This window comes from Anas acuta, chromosome 20 (genome assembly GCF_963932015.1).
Source record: "Anas acuta chromosome 20, bAnaAcu1.1, whole genome shotgun sequence".
Taxonomy (NCBI): Eukaryota; Metazoa; Chordata; class Aves; order Anseriformes; family Anatidae; genus Anas; species Anas acuta.
The window spans coordinates 9,638,454-9,654,762 of NC_088998.1; the positions used below are offsets into that span (position 1 = coordinate 9,638,454).

General features: G+C 39.9%; 2 protein-coding genes across 2 annotated transcripts in view; one reads left to right on the top strand and one right to left on the bottom strand.

The window, feature by feature from the left end:
- Positions 1-970: 970 nt before the first annotated feature.
- STOM (stomatin) lies at positions 971-13,780 on the bottom strand. The gene is made up of 7 exons (XM_068656661.1): positions 13,637-13,780; positions 8,457-8,560; positions 7,484-7,553; positions 6,508-6,590; positions 3,506-3,709; positions 2,844-2,978; positions 971-2,011 (listed from the first exon to the last, which is right to left on the bottom strand). The coding sequence occupies exons 1-7, from the start codon at positions 13,683-13,685 to the stop codon at positions 1,817-1,819; spliced, it is 840 nt and encodes a 279-aa protein (XP_068512762.1). The 5' UTR covers positions 13,686-13,780; the 3' UTR covers positions 971-1,816.
- Positions 13,781-13,885: 105 nt separating this feature from the next.
- Positions 13,886-16,309, top strand: part of DAB2IP (DAB2 interacting protein) — a 210,179-nt gene continuing 207,755 nt past the window's right edge. The window contains exons 1-2 of the mRNA XM_068656646.1: positions 13,886-13,901; positions 14,344-14,441. The gene's annotated coding sequence lies outside the window, so the exon portion shown is untranslated. The remainder of the gene's footprint in view (positions 13,902-14,343; positions 14,442-16,309) is intronic.

Sequence of the window (16,309 nt, forward strand, 5' to 3'; positions counted from 1 at the left end):
TTGCGAATGCACTTTTGGTAAATGTTTACAGAAAGGATGTGTGTGGGGAGGGAGGGGTAGAGATAGTTTACTTTCTGCTCCCCAGGACTTTTGGCATTTAAGATCCTGAGAAATTCACAGTATCATTCTCTTTTAGAAAGTCATACGATAGTAAATAGCATTTTGTTTAACTCAGGATGAAAGGAAAAAGCATGTCCTTCTCATCAACAACAATTCACAGGGGTGGCCAGCAGCAGTGAGGAGATGCACTCATCCTCCCCAAGGATTAATGTCAAGCTGTGCAGTAGTTTTGTTCCTAACAGCAAGTGTGTGAAAACAATGATGCTAATTATTACATCTTTGTTAACCATATTTACTCCCCTGCCAAAAGTCAAGCTTATATTAACTGAAATACTAACCAACACCTGCAACCGGGTATGTTGATTTTCAGTACAGAGGAGGAAAGAGAAGTTCACAGCAAACAGGCCAGTGACAGAACAAGGGCATTTAAATAATTGATCTCAGCTTTTTGTTTTCATTCTTATCTCCCAATAATTAAGGATCAGATTACAAACTTGGGTGATAGCGGTAGCCTAAAGAACATCCAGCCTAAAGAACATCCCTGCCACGCAGACTAATTCTTACCTCATTTTAATCTTTAATTACATTTACTGTACAGGTGCAAAATATGAATAAAGTTTAACAGACTTGTAGCTCAAGACTACATGAACTGAAGATTATGCTTCTGGTATGAAGTATAAGCCTTTGCATCACAGCTAATAGTACAAGTCTGCTCACATCAGCATCAACAGGTAAATCACTTGTTTGCTAAATATATATGTGGTACAGAATCTTCTGTTAAACAACCCCACTCTAATTAAGATACCGTATTTGCTAGGCTAGCAGGTTTTAGACTTGGATAAAATGCAGTGTTTCAAGTATGTTTAAAGTTAGGTCAAGAAAAGAAGTCTAATTACAACAGGAGTCACAATTTTGAATATTTTTCTTTTAATCATTTTTTTGAGAAGATGTACAGATAAAGGCAGACACAGTGACTTTTCTAAGAGTTAAAAATCTATATAGGTACAACACCGTAACAACTGTACAGCCCATCAGTAACTGCAAGCATATTGTATCCTTAACTACAGCATGCCTATGCCTTCCTGTGTGGCAGAACAGAGCTGGAAAGCTCCGTTTCAGGAACATTGGTTAATAATGGTTTCTCACAAATGGGGGACTATCTTAGGGAGCATGAGCCTGATTTTTAGAAGTACCCAGTATTCACTCCTATGTCACATTCTCTTCTTTCTCCTAGTGTAAACTAGAGAACAAATCCGTATGACAACACTCAAGATGACTTCATCACATATAGCTACACTCTAACAGAGTGCAGTTAAAGCTGTTTCACTTCTTTTACAGAAGTGCAGACCCTTTTATTAAAAGGAATACTTCTCTTTCCAAATGGTGGATCATCTCCCCATCTTTACCACAAATGCTTTTATATACTTGTTGAAAACAGGATTATAGAATAGATTATAGCATAATATCCTATAACAGATTATAGGATGTAGTTTTCTCACCTAGTGTAGTATGGATACATGTTTATGTAAGATCACAGCCTACTTTTACTAACTTGGAGAGATTTTCAGTTTCAAGTATTTTGATTGTCCATATTCATAAACATTGCATATGCATTTTATCACACAGTATAACAACAACAAAAGGGTTCCTCAACAAATCCCCTCTGCTAACATTGCCTTAAGCTGTAACAAACAATTCAGTGCTGCAAACATTCACTGCAGTGAAAGAAAAAGAATTCCTTCTTCTCACTGTATCTCTAGCCTCTTGCACTTATGATGCCCTTCAGCAAGTCTATGGGCAATGGAAAGATGATGGTGGAGTTCTTTTCTGCAGCAATGGTGGTCAAAGTTTGCAAGTAACGCAGCTGAAGAGCAGCAGGTGACTCTGTGATAACCATGGATGCCTCTTTCAGGGCCCTGGAAGCATTCATTTCACCCTCAGCTGCAATTACCTAGAAATGGAATTAATTAAATGGAATTATGACACAATGATAAACTATAAGTTTGTCAGATGACTTCAGCCTTAAGTCATAAATAAAAGATATAGCTTATCACTTTGATCAAGTGACCTCCCCTTATTGTCTTCTTTCATTGGTTCTGCCTTTTCTCTCCCTTAGATATAAGCTACTTCTGTTTGCCTTCAAGGCCCTGTATGCCTCTTTTCCATTCCATTTACAGAAATTGGCAGTGTTAAGTCCTGAAAATGCAACACATTGAATTTGGTGTATTTTCAGAAAATCCCTGTTTTTGTGCTTCTTTCAACACAGCCTCCTAAAAAAAGAAGGTACTCCCCATACATCTCTCTGAAAAGGGCTTGATGGATGAATGGTGTGGTTCTTTACTGGGGAAATACCTTTTTATTCCCTCATTATTTTTTAAATATGTGCTCATCAGGAACAGATATGTGGCCGTGCAGTTCTTCACAAGCAAGGCTCTTCTGCATTGGGACGATATATTCTGAGTATTTGTAAAGGACAGCTAGATAGTGAATAGCACTTTTAACAGGTAAGTTATTGAAGTTATTGGTGCATGTCAGTGCTCAAAATTGTTCTGTTTAAGATGTGGTCTAGGAATGTAATAAAGAATTGGAATTCTGCGTTTTTAAATGATAGCCGCAAGTTCAACATGAAACTGAACAAGCACTTAAACAAATCCACACAAATCCTACCCTGCATTCCTAGTTGCCACAAACCACTTTCGCAGAGAATCTGCACTTTCCAAAATACCACATTAAGTTATTTATGAAGAAAATAAATAAAGAAATAAAAGTATTGATGTTATTACCTTAGCTCTTGCCTCCCGTGCAGCTTCTGCTTCTGCAGCCATTGCTCTCTGCAGCTGTACAGGTAATTTCACATCCTTGATCTCCACACGTTCCACCTTAATGCCCCAATCATTTGTTGCGTCATCAAGCGTAACCTATTTAAAGTATGACAATTAACTTAAGCCATCTAATTGGCTGCAAACAAATGTCCAAATTTGAAGAAAGACTATCAAACCACATGAACTGAAGAATGAGAATTCCTGGACTGTCTATTTAATGATTTTATTATTTATGGTATGCTTTGATAACTGTAAAAGCATAACTGTTGTAAACAACTACTTAAAGGACAGCTTTATGAAAGGAATTTAAAAGCTTTATGAAAGGAAGTCTGTGGTGTAATTTCCTTCAACCGTAGAGTATAACAATCCAGAAAATGCTTCCTCTCATGAATTCCTCATTCCCGTTTATTAGCCCCACTGGTCCATTTTTCTTGTACTCACTCATTTGTATTTGACTGACTGCCATCCCAATAGCTGTGGATACGGTTTTACCTAAAGCTCCAAATCAAAACTTGACTTATCACTTATAAGGTTAAAAAAAAAAAGTCCTGACATGTAAGTTATCCATGGGATTACTGTATAACTGATTGGGTAACGGATTGCTTAGATAAAGTTCCTCGTACCTGCATGCTGTGTGCAATTTCTTCACGATCAGAGAGAATCTGAGAGAGATTTTTGGTCCCCAGAACATTCCTCAAGGTAGTCTGTGCTAGAAGACGCGTGGCTGAGCCGGCATTTGTGACATTTGCTACAGCAAGGACAGCGTCCTGAACTCTGTAATAAACCACTCCATCTACATTAACTGTCACAGAGTCCTTGGTCAAGATCTAAAAAGCAACGGGAGAAGCATATAATAATTAAGCATACACTTATTGAACATAATGCTAATTACATAGGATTACATAGGCATTATGGGTAAATGCCTAGTTTTTTCCAGGGTAAAGCAATTATCATAAAAACCATAGGTCTTATACATGTATGGTACATATAAACATGTCTACATAACGATGCACAAACCTTCCTGCACAGTTCTTTCAAGCTAAGACTAAATATGGTACTGGAACACTCCTCACTGAAAAATTAATTCCATTAATTTTCCCTTCACGTTTTTTCAAAGTCAATTCTCCAAACTCACAGAGAGATTTACAACTCGTAAGAAACAAACAAAAAAATATTGAGGAATAATTTGCATCAAAACATGTGCTTTTAGTTAGGCAATTTTAGCCTGTTATGCTGAAACTAACAATGTATCATATCTAGGTGGGGAAAAAAAACAGTAAACAAAAAAACAACCCCAAAACACCCCATTTCAGTGAGGCTTATAATATCAAATGTATAAAAGTGGCAGATTGTAGAGGAACACAAGAGGTATGCATAATGTAGGACCAAGCTAACAGGCTCTAAGAACATTAGCAATCCAAAAGTTATTTTGTTTAAATGCAGAGATAAAAATACAGGACCATTCCATTCAAAAAGTGTTCAAGTACTCTAGTTAAGACCACACCCTAGAAACATTTTTGAGAGGGGCTCATTTTATGTTTCTGTACAGGGAACAATAGGCCAATAAGTATCATTGCAAATACAGGATATATGAGATCTTTACTTGTATTTAACTTCAGTCACAAGACTGAAGATTTCGCAGGCACATTTGTGCAGGTGTGTCAGCTTATAAAACAAGGGCAAAACAGGCAACCTGTTTAAAAAGCAGGTGAGGGAAGAGGAAGTGTATTTCAGCTGTACTTTTGAAAGAAGAGCACAAATGAGTTTTCCATTCTACAGGTGTGACTGCAGCTGAAGGCAATTCAGTGATCATTCCATAGGAACAGCCAAGAACAGAGACTCTTAACACCGCAGTGACCGTGTAAGTTAGTTTATTGAATTGCAAAAGCTTTGTGAATGAAAGATGTCAGTGTATCACAAAGCCCAGAGAAACAAAGGGCCACACCCATGAGATATTTTAGAAAACACTGTAAGGTCTGACTGAATTATGTCTAGCTACTTAAAAAATTGGTTTTGCTTATCCAAAAGCAATACATTTCAGCTGCATAGCTGTCAGCCTTACTTCTACATTTCATTAGAAATGTTTTTATCTAGCAGTTCATTTTCCTTCTTGGAGATGCTTCTGACTGAAATGCCACCTTACACTACTAAATTATAAGTGGTGATACGTGGTGATTTCTAGAAAAGTTGTAGAGAAAAATCAGACTTGTGAACATCCTCAGAGCTAGATTCAAGTGATTTACTGAATTTAGCACCTGCACGTTAAATAAAAGATGTACTTGCACAGATAAAGACAGATATTCCTGACAGTTTAAAAGAGGGTAAGTGACAGAAGAAGCTATTGTTAATATTAATTATATTTTAGTTTAGTTATAAAGATACTGAAATAATGCACATGACCATGAGAAGAGGTGTTCTAATTCCGTGTTAGAAGATTAGGATCTTGTTATTTGACAAGAGTGGGGAGTGAGATACTTAACCTTCAAGAGTTTTGTGCTTCCACAATCTATGTTAGCAGGCTTTTCATAATAGCATGTGAAAACAAAGAATGAGTAGTGTGGACAGAACTCAAGTACAAATAAAAATATATTTTTGCTTTCACCTACTGAAAACAAGCAAACCTGAACCTCCAAACATAATTTAATCAAGTCAAAAGAAAAACCGTAGAACTTCACTAATGGTACATCTGCAGTTGCAAGCACATTATGCCTGCCATTGATTAGGTTTCTACCAATTACCCTTTCGAGTATGCTATGACAGCTGCCATCTGTCTAAATCTAAAACTAATGATGAGCAATAAACTGGCTGGCAAACACGACAGGAAACAGATGCACTAGACAGGTTGCGTCAAGTATCTTTGTCTTGCAAAACATACCAGATACATAGAGGATACAGTTATAACAGAAACACACAATTGTTCGATGACATTTTTAGAAGGCTAGTTTTTTGTTCTTTTGCTATCTGTTGGCATCACTTAGTTCAGCTAGCTCGCTACTACTGAGAGATTCTGCTACGAGATTAAGATGTCCAAGTAAAAACAAGCAAGTAATGACAAGAAACTTTTTGTACTTTAAAGCCTCCAAACTGGAAGATACCAGACGACATTAGGTGTAGTCACCTTCATATGTTCCTGCATGTAGCAGGACACGGAAGCAGCGCATACACAAAACCCATGTAAGAGAGTGGACCATCACCTTAAGTTTCTATTATTAGCTTTTGGCAATAATTTCATGCCATTATTTTAACTTCTTCATACAACTAGTTTAATTGGCAAGGAAAAGATCACTGCTTCTTTTGGAAATTGTTCAGATTTTACAGAAATGACTAGAGAATGCTGCGTGAAGTCTAGCACTCCTGATTCTAAACCTCTCCCATTCTAGCTCTTAGGCAGTATTAAGTTATCTTATTTGCTCCTTAGAGGACAGCATAACTTGTTTTCTTTCAGGGATCTTCTCTCATGGCCTTTAGTAATACCACTCAACATGTATTCGTCACAATACATTTTCCTTGTACAAATAGAAGCAAGGAATCTACATGACAACTACATGCTACCCAATACTGACAGGGCAAAAGGAAAAACAAAGGAAAAACACTTTAGCAGATACAAAGGCAATTGCAAACTTACCTCTTGGGGTGGAATATCAAAGGAGATGGTCCTCATATCAACTTTGATGAAGCTGTCTGTGCAGGGCAGGGCAAAAAACAAACCTGTACAAAAAAATCCATCAGACAGGATGCAAAAATGGGTCATTAAAATAGATGGCACTAGCTACAGAAATAAGCTTCAGTCCAGCCACTGTAGCTGTACAGCCCTCTTCATAATGAGCTCAGCAGCATGTTCACTGGTGGCTTTCATGCCAGGATAAGATTTTAAGAAAAGTATGCTGAGAAGCTTTAATTTATTCAGCTCTAACTTATTTAGAGAGCTTTAACAACAACAAAATCACCAAACACCAACCCAACCCAAAAAATAAACAAAAAACAAAAGAACTGCTAATAGCTACTTTTCAAACCTTGTCCTACATAGTTACTTGTGGGGCCTAAAATTATCAACCTCCTTTTGTTCTGGTGGGTCACTATTTCTTCAACATTACAGCACTATGAAAATATCCCAAAATCTAGATTAAAATGAAGGGGGAAGTTATTGCCCCTTTTAATCACTTTGAACATCAGGAGCAATAGCTGAAAAACACATCCTTTCTCATGAGAATTTTTAATATGTACAGAAAACTTTTCAAAATTAACATATAGTTTAATTGCTTCTATTTCTTTTTAAGAATGATATGGCTTTCAACCCATTTTGGCTTTAACTGAAATGCAAAACTTTTGTTTTTAAAATGGCACACTTGATGCTGCTATTCCTCACTTTCTATTCTGTGCTTTTAATTCTACCTGAAGACCATGCATTAACTAAGGAGATCTGGGTAAGGCTCACAGATAATTAGCTTACTACCTTCCCCATATAGATAACGTATCTTGCCACTGAAGTTACAAAATGCTTGAGAAACCCATTCAGCAGCCTAACTCCATGTCTCCAGACAGCTATTATTTTGCCAATGACTCAATTAGCACAAATATTAAGAATGCTCTCCAGGACATACCCGGTCCCTTTGCTCCGCCTCTGATGCGTCCAAGTCGGAAGATGATGGCTCGCTCATATTCCTTTACAACCTGTAATAAATAGTTGGATATCATGCAAGAGTTTCCAAAAGCTGCATCACGAATTACAAACCAAATATACAGCAACCTAAGACAGTCTTAAGTCTCTTATCTAATACGCATCGCATTTCATTTCTATACTGGCTGCTTTTGAGAGTTTTAGCCTAACCCTTACTTTTAAAAAGCAAACAGAAAAAGGAACAATGAGAAAAATGTTCCAGAAGAAATATTCTTCAGACTATAGCACCACCTGTCAATAGCAGAAGCAACAACACTTCATCTGGGCAAGACCAAGCACTGAAAGCAGCCATCGGGAATATCCTGGCAACAAGAAAACAAAGCGCAGTAGATGTGATCCAGCAGAGATTTTCCAATTCTAATTCTGATGGGGTATATTGGGAAAAACAAAGCAGGAGTTATTCTCTCAGGTCTGGAAACATCAAGCTCGAGGTGTTCACAATGACACATTCTCTAAGAATCTGTCATGTACACACATGCATATATATGCACATATTTATATACTTCATATGTACACACATACATATATAGAGATCTCCTTAAAACTAAAACAAAAACAAAAAATAAAAACAACAAATAAAAAAACAAAACAACAATCCTCCAAGAGTAACTATGAGTTCTTACAAATTATTCTGATATCCCAACTAGCTTATGTACAAATGACAACTGGGTAGACAGTAAAGATGCCCATGCAAAAATCATTTTGACTAAACACTGTAATAGCACTTTTCTCTTTGATTTGAAGATTAACATACAGAAACATTTCTGCTATAGTCCAAGAGAGAATAGATTCACTTGTGTTTAAAATAAATAAATATAATAGTGAACAATAATAACCACTGGGAAGCACCTGTACTGCTTAAAGTTTTAATCCAGCTTAGCAGTGAAAAATTTTACCTTGATGCACATCCAGATCGATATGGGAAATGTAGCAAGAATTAAAATATAAGAAATTATCACCAGAATCCATCCACACACACCAAGGCCAGCACTGGATTGATCTGGAAGAAAAGAGCAGAAATTTTCAGAGTTTTAAAACAAAGAATGCTTGTTAAGGAGAGCACCTACACTGGGATATTTACTTTGAACAGTCCTTGAATAAGTCACTGCTAACATTACTCTTACTGCCAAACTCATTAGGTTTAGATCAAGCCAAATTAAAAGGCAAATTCTGCTTTTGTTTGCACTGCTCTCAAGTTGCACAAGGTAGCAGAGGACAGGATGTGCTTCAAGTCACATTCATGCAGAATTAAGTATGCACTTTCACACCCACACCTGGAGCTAACAGGTTTCAATACAAGCTTTCAAATGCTTCCTTCTTCCTCAGCATTCTCTAGCAGAATGACATACAGGCAGCAGTAGAAATCCTGTTCCTTTAGGAGCTAAAGAAGTCAGAGCAACACTTGCTTCATAATGAGTGAGCTTGAAATACCCTGTGGCCCGTCTAGCAATAGGACATTTAAAATTTGGTTTATATTCCAATTGTCATAGATGCAGATCTGAGAAAACCTGCACTCTCAGTATTGCTTGATCTAGGAAGTAGCATAAGAGGTAGTGAAAGACTACCTGACTGTGAAATAAGGTCTCTGTAAAAAATTTCTTGTCCAAAGACTCCTATTGCTTAGAAAATAGACACGCTAGTGCTCTGTCAGGAATGACACCGACTGAAGGTATTTCTAGAAGCACCAAACAAGAGCTAGTGGTATCAAATACTATACAGCTAAAAAAAGCAACGTGCCACGATTTGTTGTCAAGCATTCATGAAGCGATAGGAAGTTTCCCTTCCTGCCAGTTAAGACTCCCAACAGGCTGCCAGGAGCCCACTGCCAAGCGGGGACATCCCAGGGTGAAACACACAACGATCACATTCCTGCTAGAGATACTGACATCCATCCTTCTCACCCCAGCTGCTAAAAAGCCAAAGGTATGCTGCCAAAAAAATCCCTGCAAAGCTCAGAAACACACAGCTCACATTTAGATAAAAGTTGCTTTGGGGTCACTCTTCCCAATTTTGCTGAACTGTAAATACACCTTTACAGTGCTACAGATATGTGATCATTATCCTAACTTGATCAACACCACAAAAGGCGTGGAGTAATTACCTACCTCACTGCATTCAGCAGCTTGCTTAGCACAGAAATTCAATTAATGAGCCTGCAAGTTTCTGTTTAGTTCTACCTGGTATTATACAATAAATTCTGCCCTGTACTCACCAGAAACAATTATAATTCCATTTTTACAACAAAACTTGCCAATGGTAAGAAATAAGTAAGTCTCCAAGTGTCTACCCTAATAGAGATTCTGGGCAGAATCCATTTTGTTATAAAGCAAAATCTTGACTTTGAAAAATTCTAACAACTCCAGGTACGGGCATAAGCACTTTGTGGTGCCCACAATTGAATTCAGCCTTGAATGAAGAGAGAAGTGAGACAGATGAGTCATTAGATAACCCTGAATGCAAAGAATAGCAAATGCTTTGCAAATTCAGATCCGCAACACTTGACTGAAGTCACAGAAGTCATCAAAATAATTGGGAACCGATATAAAAGTTTCCATTCCTCTTTTTCCCAGATTGTGAGCCTTTCTGCCATTGAGCCTTTCAAGTAAGACAGAATATGGAAGCGGTGGAAAGTAACTGTTGTCTCACGTGGTATCTTCAACTCGACAAAGTTACTCAGACCTGAAGGCCACTGGTATCTTATCCCTTTCACGTGCCAGTGTAATAACCCTCAGGGAGGCATGTCATGTTGTGTGTCACTTTAAAGTTCCTCTGTGGAAAGTTACCTAAAGATACTGCCCTGCAATTTCCTGTTACGTAATGGAAATTCCAGCTTAAAGGAGTCATTTCCAGGTCTTCTGAGGAAGCCACAGAAATGCATTAGCTGGAATACTTCACACCCATATGTACTGTATAGGTAGCTGTTGGCATTAAGCAACATCTATAAACTCACTACTGCAGGGAAAATTACCTCTTGCTTTGCAACAAGGTGTTAGCTAACCTAAAACCATAAAAAGCCCACATTGATTAAAGAGGAAAAGTTTCCTTTTCTCTTTCATTTGCTAATTTTCATAAACCTAAAGGAGCCAAAGATCCTGCTTCAGTTCTACTCTACAGCTTACCATCAAAGCTTCACTGCACCAATTATCTGCTCATACTTGAACCACACCGTTAAAAGAAGTATTTGTACATTTGCTTCCCTGATGAACCCAAAGGTGGAAGTTACAACTCAAGTAATGTACAATTTCAAGATCTCAAGTAAGCACATTTTATTGAGCAAAAATTATTGTCCAATCATCCAGTATATTTCACAACATGTGAAATGCTGTCTCGTGAAAAACCATATGAAATACAGGAAGCGTGTTTGGAATCCATGCAATGAGCTTATTATTGCAATTCTTGAACATCTCATGCATGGAATTTGGATAACTTCAGCAACTGGCCACTTGTCAGCTGCTCTCAGTCAGGCCCATCAACACAGCACTCTACATAGCAGCAAGTTCAACAGCACCAAAATGAGACTGACAGGGACAATGCAGGTGGAACGCACAGCCTCAGATGCACCTCTTGTGCATGATGCATATCCCTGATCACCCAACCTACTGAAAAAAAAAAAAAAAAAAGATTTTGCACGACACAAAGTGCTGGCTTACAGCAGACTTCCTCCCAGCCCTCCTTCACTTTTTGCTTTCACCCATTCCATACGGGCAGCCTTCAGTGGAGATAAAATGTGTCTTTGTTTTGGCAGGCAGTGACAAGCAACAGCTCGGGGAGATGCTCTTTTCATAAAATGTCTGCAAAACAACTACAGAACTACTGAAGACAGACTTGCAGTGTATTTTGTGATCTCGAGGCAAAGCAACAATAAAAAGGCCTGTCTAATTTCCTAGCTGCATCTGTAGAATTCAAGATCAGCAAAAGAGAGCTAGAATGAGAAATAAGGAAAATTGGTTCTGTACTGGGAGTTCTGCTTGGGAACACTAAAGAACTGGGTTCTGCTTCTTGACAGATCCCCATGTGAGATTTCTGATACTGTTATATGATTAAACTCATAAAGGGGAGATGCAATTTACTCCTTCCAAGGGGAAAAAAACAAACAAACAAACAAACAAAAAAACCACCTTATTTAACATCACACAGTCCTTTTTTTTTTTTTTTTTTTTTTTTTTTTTTTTTAATTTCCAGTGACTTTAGCTTCTCAACTTCTCTTCTTTGCTGCTTGATTCTCCCAAGTGCTGAGTTACACGCCCCACAGCTTCAGTTCAAATGTTATCCACTTTTTCCGGACTCTAACAATAGTCTTGCTCTTTTGTTATCAAGAAACTCAAAACTCAGACATGAATTTTATCAAAGAATCCTATTTGTGGACAGTCTGCAATAAATTATGTATCTTTAGGAAATAAACCACAAGGGAAAAAAAAAAAAGAAAAACATCTTAATTGAATTAGCCTTGGACCCCTTTAAGGCTGACTGGAACAGTTACTGCTGCTGTATCCAGGAATCATCACTTGACTCATCAAACAGTATTAGCAATTTATTACAAACAATTAGTTCCAGGAACTGAGATGAAAGGGCGAAGTTCTCCTATGACTGCTTTAGGTGTGGCATGCCCTTCACTGGAGATCTATTCCCTTCTGCATAGCCTAAGCACACACAAATGGAACAAAGGCATCCCTGTCCAATTGCAAGAATGTGTACAACTGCGTTGCCCAGGGAGGTGGGGGAGTCCCTGGGGTGTTTAAGGAAAGGTTGGACCTGTTGCTTAGGGACGTGGTCTAGTGGGTGATAGCGAGGCAGGGGGACAGTTGGACCTGAGGTCTTTTCCAACCTTAATGATTTTATGACTCCCAGGTGCTGTAGTGGGAAAGGACCTTACTCCACAGCTGGGCAAACGCCACCAGACACAACAGAACACACATAGGGCTTGGAGCACCAGATGGGCACTTCCACTTTCACGCTGCTGCTCTGAAATCCACGGCAGTACGAGAATGACTCAGTACTGTTATTGCGTGACAGTTATTCCAGGATTTGCTAATTAGCAAACAACAACTACTGCTTTCAATGAGAACTAATCTTTTTTTTTTTCAAAGCATTTCAAAGCTTTTTACATTGGAAACAGCCAAAATCATTATGTCTTGTTAACCAAAATTACGTCTATTGCCTACTTGCTCTGTAGATACTTTATCATGACAAAAATAACTGCTGGCCAGCCTCAGCCTCCAGAACAACGCAGCACACCACAGCAAGAAACACCGGCAGCAAGGCAGGGAAGGGCTGGCAGAGCCCAGATGAGGCTGGGGTCAGAGCAAGTGCTGCTTGGTATCCTAACCAATGTAGCTATGGGATGAAACGCGAGGCCTCGGCATGGATACGAGAATAAAACGTGTGCCATGAGGCACCGGGCCACAGCGACCTACGGGTATTTATACACCATGGACTGCCTAGCCAAAGCCCTTGTACACAGGGGGATCTCACACATGTGCTTCCTTCTCCAGTTGCAGCTGACAAAAGTTAAATTAAGTCACCCCTCTTCAGCAGTATGAACATAACAGGAAAACGCTCCAGCTTTCGGTGAGAGAAAAACCACCAGCTGCATCATTTGAGCGCATCACCCGCGAGGCAATATCCTCTAGCGCACCGACACCTGACCGTGCCACAAAAACGCTACGGTTCGGGCTTTTTTTTTTTTTTTTTTTTTTTTTTTTACTTCCCTGAAGGGAAAGTTGAGTGCAGCGCAGAGGGTTTACTAACGGGGTAAACAAGCCGTCCCCCGGCCCTCTGGGGCTCCTCGGGGACCGCGGCTCCCCTCCCGTGTGCCCGCTCCGCTTCGCGCCTCAGCGGCCGGAGCCCCGCTGAGGGGAGCCGGGAGCGGGAGGGCGCGGGGCCGCCCGGGCTGAGGCGAGCGGGGGCTGCCCCGGGGGCGGCGAGGCTCTTCTGAGCCGCTAACTTCGCTCTGCGAACTTCGCTCAGCGACAAACGGGAAAGAAAAAAAAAAAAAAAAAGTAAAATAATAATAATAAAAAACGAAGCAGATAAACTGAAAGGGGGCCGTGCTCCCCTCCCACCGCCCCGCCGTTACCTCGATGTCGCAGCGCCTTGGGCACCGACCCCATCTCGCAGTCCGCCATGGCTGCTGCCGCCTCTCCTCAGCCCGGCCCGCCCTGTGCTGGGGGTGGCCGCCACCTGGGTGGGGCCGCGGCGCGGGCGGTGGCAGCCGTTGGGCCGCGCGCTGCCGCCTCAGCGCCGCTCCCCGGTGCTGTGAGGAGCCGGGGGGCACCGACCCCAACCCCCGAGCCTCGGTTCACCCCGCCCGCCCCTCACAGGCAGGGAGCGGGGGAATTGAGGTGTGAGGCAGGGGGTGAACGGCCCCCGGAGGCACGGAGGGGAGGCAGGGGTGTGAGGGAAGAGGGCCAGGGGCAGGGGCTGTCCTGAGGGGTGGTCGCTGTGGGGGGAGGAAGGTTTGAGCCAGGCCTCGCGTTCAGGCTGAGGTGGGAATGGGAGCCTCTGGTTCCTGACAGGTGAAGGTGGGTCTCGTGTGAGAGGATGAGTTGGGAGTAGTGTGCAAATTCATGGGTTTTTGCTTTTATCCACTCCTTTTAAGGAGTTATGCGCTGGTGCATTCTGTGCCTCCTTCTGAGGCCCAGCTAAAGCGTGTGTCCAAAATGAGGAGGGAATTGAAACACTCCTAAAGAAAATAACCGTTTCTGAGAAATACACCTCAAATTTCAGGTATTACTGCAGTTCTGACCTGTGTCAGGACACTGACAGTTTCCCGACCTATTGCAGGACACTGGTGGAGAGTTTGGAGCTTGAGTCCCCTTTCTGAAGACACAAAAGCTGTGATCCCCACTGTTGTCCCACAAGGCTCATCCCACAGGAACAAGGTGTGTGTAGAAACACATTGTTACACATATGGTCTTACACACCAGTTGCAACAATAATATTATAAGGAAGATGAGGGTGTCAGCATTTTTCTCTCTCTCGTTTGCTGACCTTTGGGTCTTCTGGCAAATAGATTGCTTAGAATGCCTCAGAACGATAAAGAAGGAAGGATGAGTTTGAAATGGGAGGAACAAGTTCTGTGAAATCACAGAGCAGATGAGCTTTGGTGAACTCTTGTCACCAATGCCAAATTTGGCACTAGAAAAGTCTAAGCTAGTGCCAACAACAAGATCAGTGCTTTTAAAATTAATATGAATTGAGCATTAAAAAAATGTGTCCTTCTTGATTTACTTTATTTCAGCAAAGAAAAGGAAGCATCTGTTAATTTGCCCTATCATTAAACTAAAAAGTCTGCAAATAAAAGGCCTTTTATCCTACATGAAGCTAGTAACCTTGCTTCAATTGAAGCTCCAATATCTCAGCAACATGTTGTGTACTTATGTACAAATTTATGTTGGCATTTTGCTCAAAAAAGAGAAAGCCTTCTGTCTAATTTTAAATACGCTCTCATTCCATTTCTTTTGCTGTCTTAAGACGTTTGCCAAGAAAGTTTGAAAAAACACAGGGTGGTGGTGGGCTGTGATACTGTTCTGTGGTTTGTTACTGCCATCTACTGTTTTTTGCTGTGTGCTTCACACGGTATTTAATGCAATTTAATTAGTCTTTCCGTAAATACTGAAGTAAAGAAAAGGATACAGGATTACTGACAGGTAGGTAGTAACTCATAAGTGCACACAACAGTGAGATGAGTTAAATTAGATGCGTTCTGTGGGCAATGAAGTCATGTGAAATACTATCAGACAAAGCCTGAGAAGAAAAATATGAAAAAATACAACCTTTACCTAATAATAGCATCTGAATGTCTTCTATCCTCCTTGTAATTTTTGTTTCGATAAATAAAGGAATTAGGGGATTTGATTTTTGTTTGGCTAGATCACAAGAGTGGAGTTGAAAATGGATTTATTAATCTTTAGGCTTTATGAAGAGAAAAGCTTCATTGGATTTTGCCTTTATCATTTCTGTGAGTAATTTTGATTTCAAACACAGAAGTTCCAGTCAATAATAATTCCTCAGTATCATTCTGTTCATTTACATCATCTTTCCTTGAATTCTAAGGTATCTGTAGACTGTTAATTAAACCATTTGTGTGAGGTGTGCCAGCCTTGGAAACTCCAGTTCTTTGTCTTGTGTGGGCAATAGCTGCAGCATTCTATTAGCCTTCAAAAGGGAAATATGGTACACAAACATACTGATTGTAGACTGAGGTGTTTGTAAATGTGATTTTTGCTTTCTTAAGGTGCAAAAACTGAGTGGTTTACAAAGCGACCTGTAGATGTCAGCAAGATACTAACCACAACTGCTGCCAATGGTAGTCTTTTTGAAGCATGCATTCAGTGTCTTGATTTTTGTCATCCCGGGCTTTTTTTTTTTTTTTTATTAAAAAGAAACTTCCTTATAGAAATGTATTAGTCCATAACCACTATGAAATCATATCAGAGGCTTTTCCCTTAAGTGTCCTTGTGACCTTAAAGAGATGCTGGATGTGGAATGTTTAATTTACAAACCCCATTTGGAGCTGCTCATACTATGCAGAATTTTGTGGGAAAACTTACTTAAATGCTTGCTCTTCTAAGCTCATGAAGTGTTGTGTTGTCAGCTTACCACAGGGATTACACATAACAATTTGGTAATGAGGTGTGTTTTTGTGCCTTTTTTGCTGTGTTTATTCCCCGTTTGCAATACATTTGTAGCGACACTTACAGGTGTTGTTTTCCATTGTCGTTTATCATTCAGAGTTTTTAGGAGTGAA

Coding starts and splice junctions, on each gene's coding strand:
- STOM (XM_068656661.1), bottom strand. CDS start 13,685: ATGGCGGACTGCGAGATGGGGTCGGTGCCCAAGGCGCTGCGACATCGA. Junction 8,561..13,636: donor CAAGGCGCTGCGACATCGAG/GTAACGGCGGGG, acceptor CTTTTCTTCCAG/ATCAATCCAGTGCTGGCCTT. Junction 3,710..6,507: donor TTGATATTCCACCCCAAGAG/GTAAGTTTGCAA, acceptor GTTGCTTTTTAG/ATCTTGACCAAGGACTCTGT.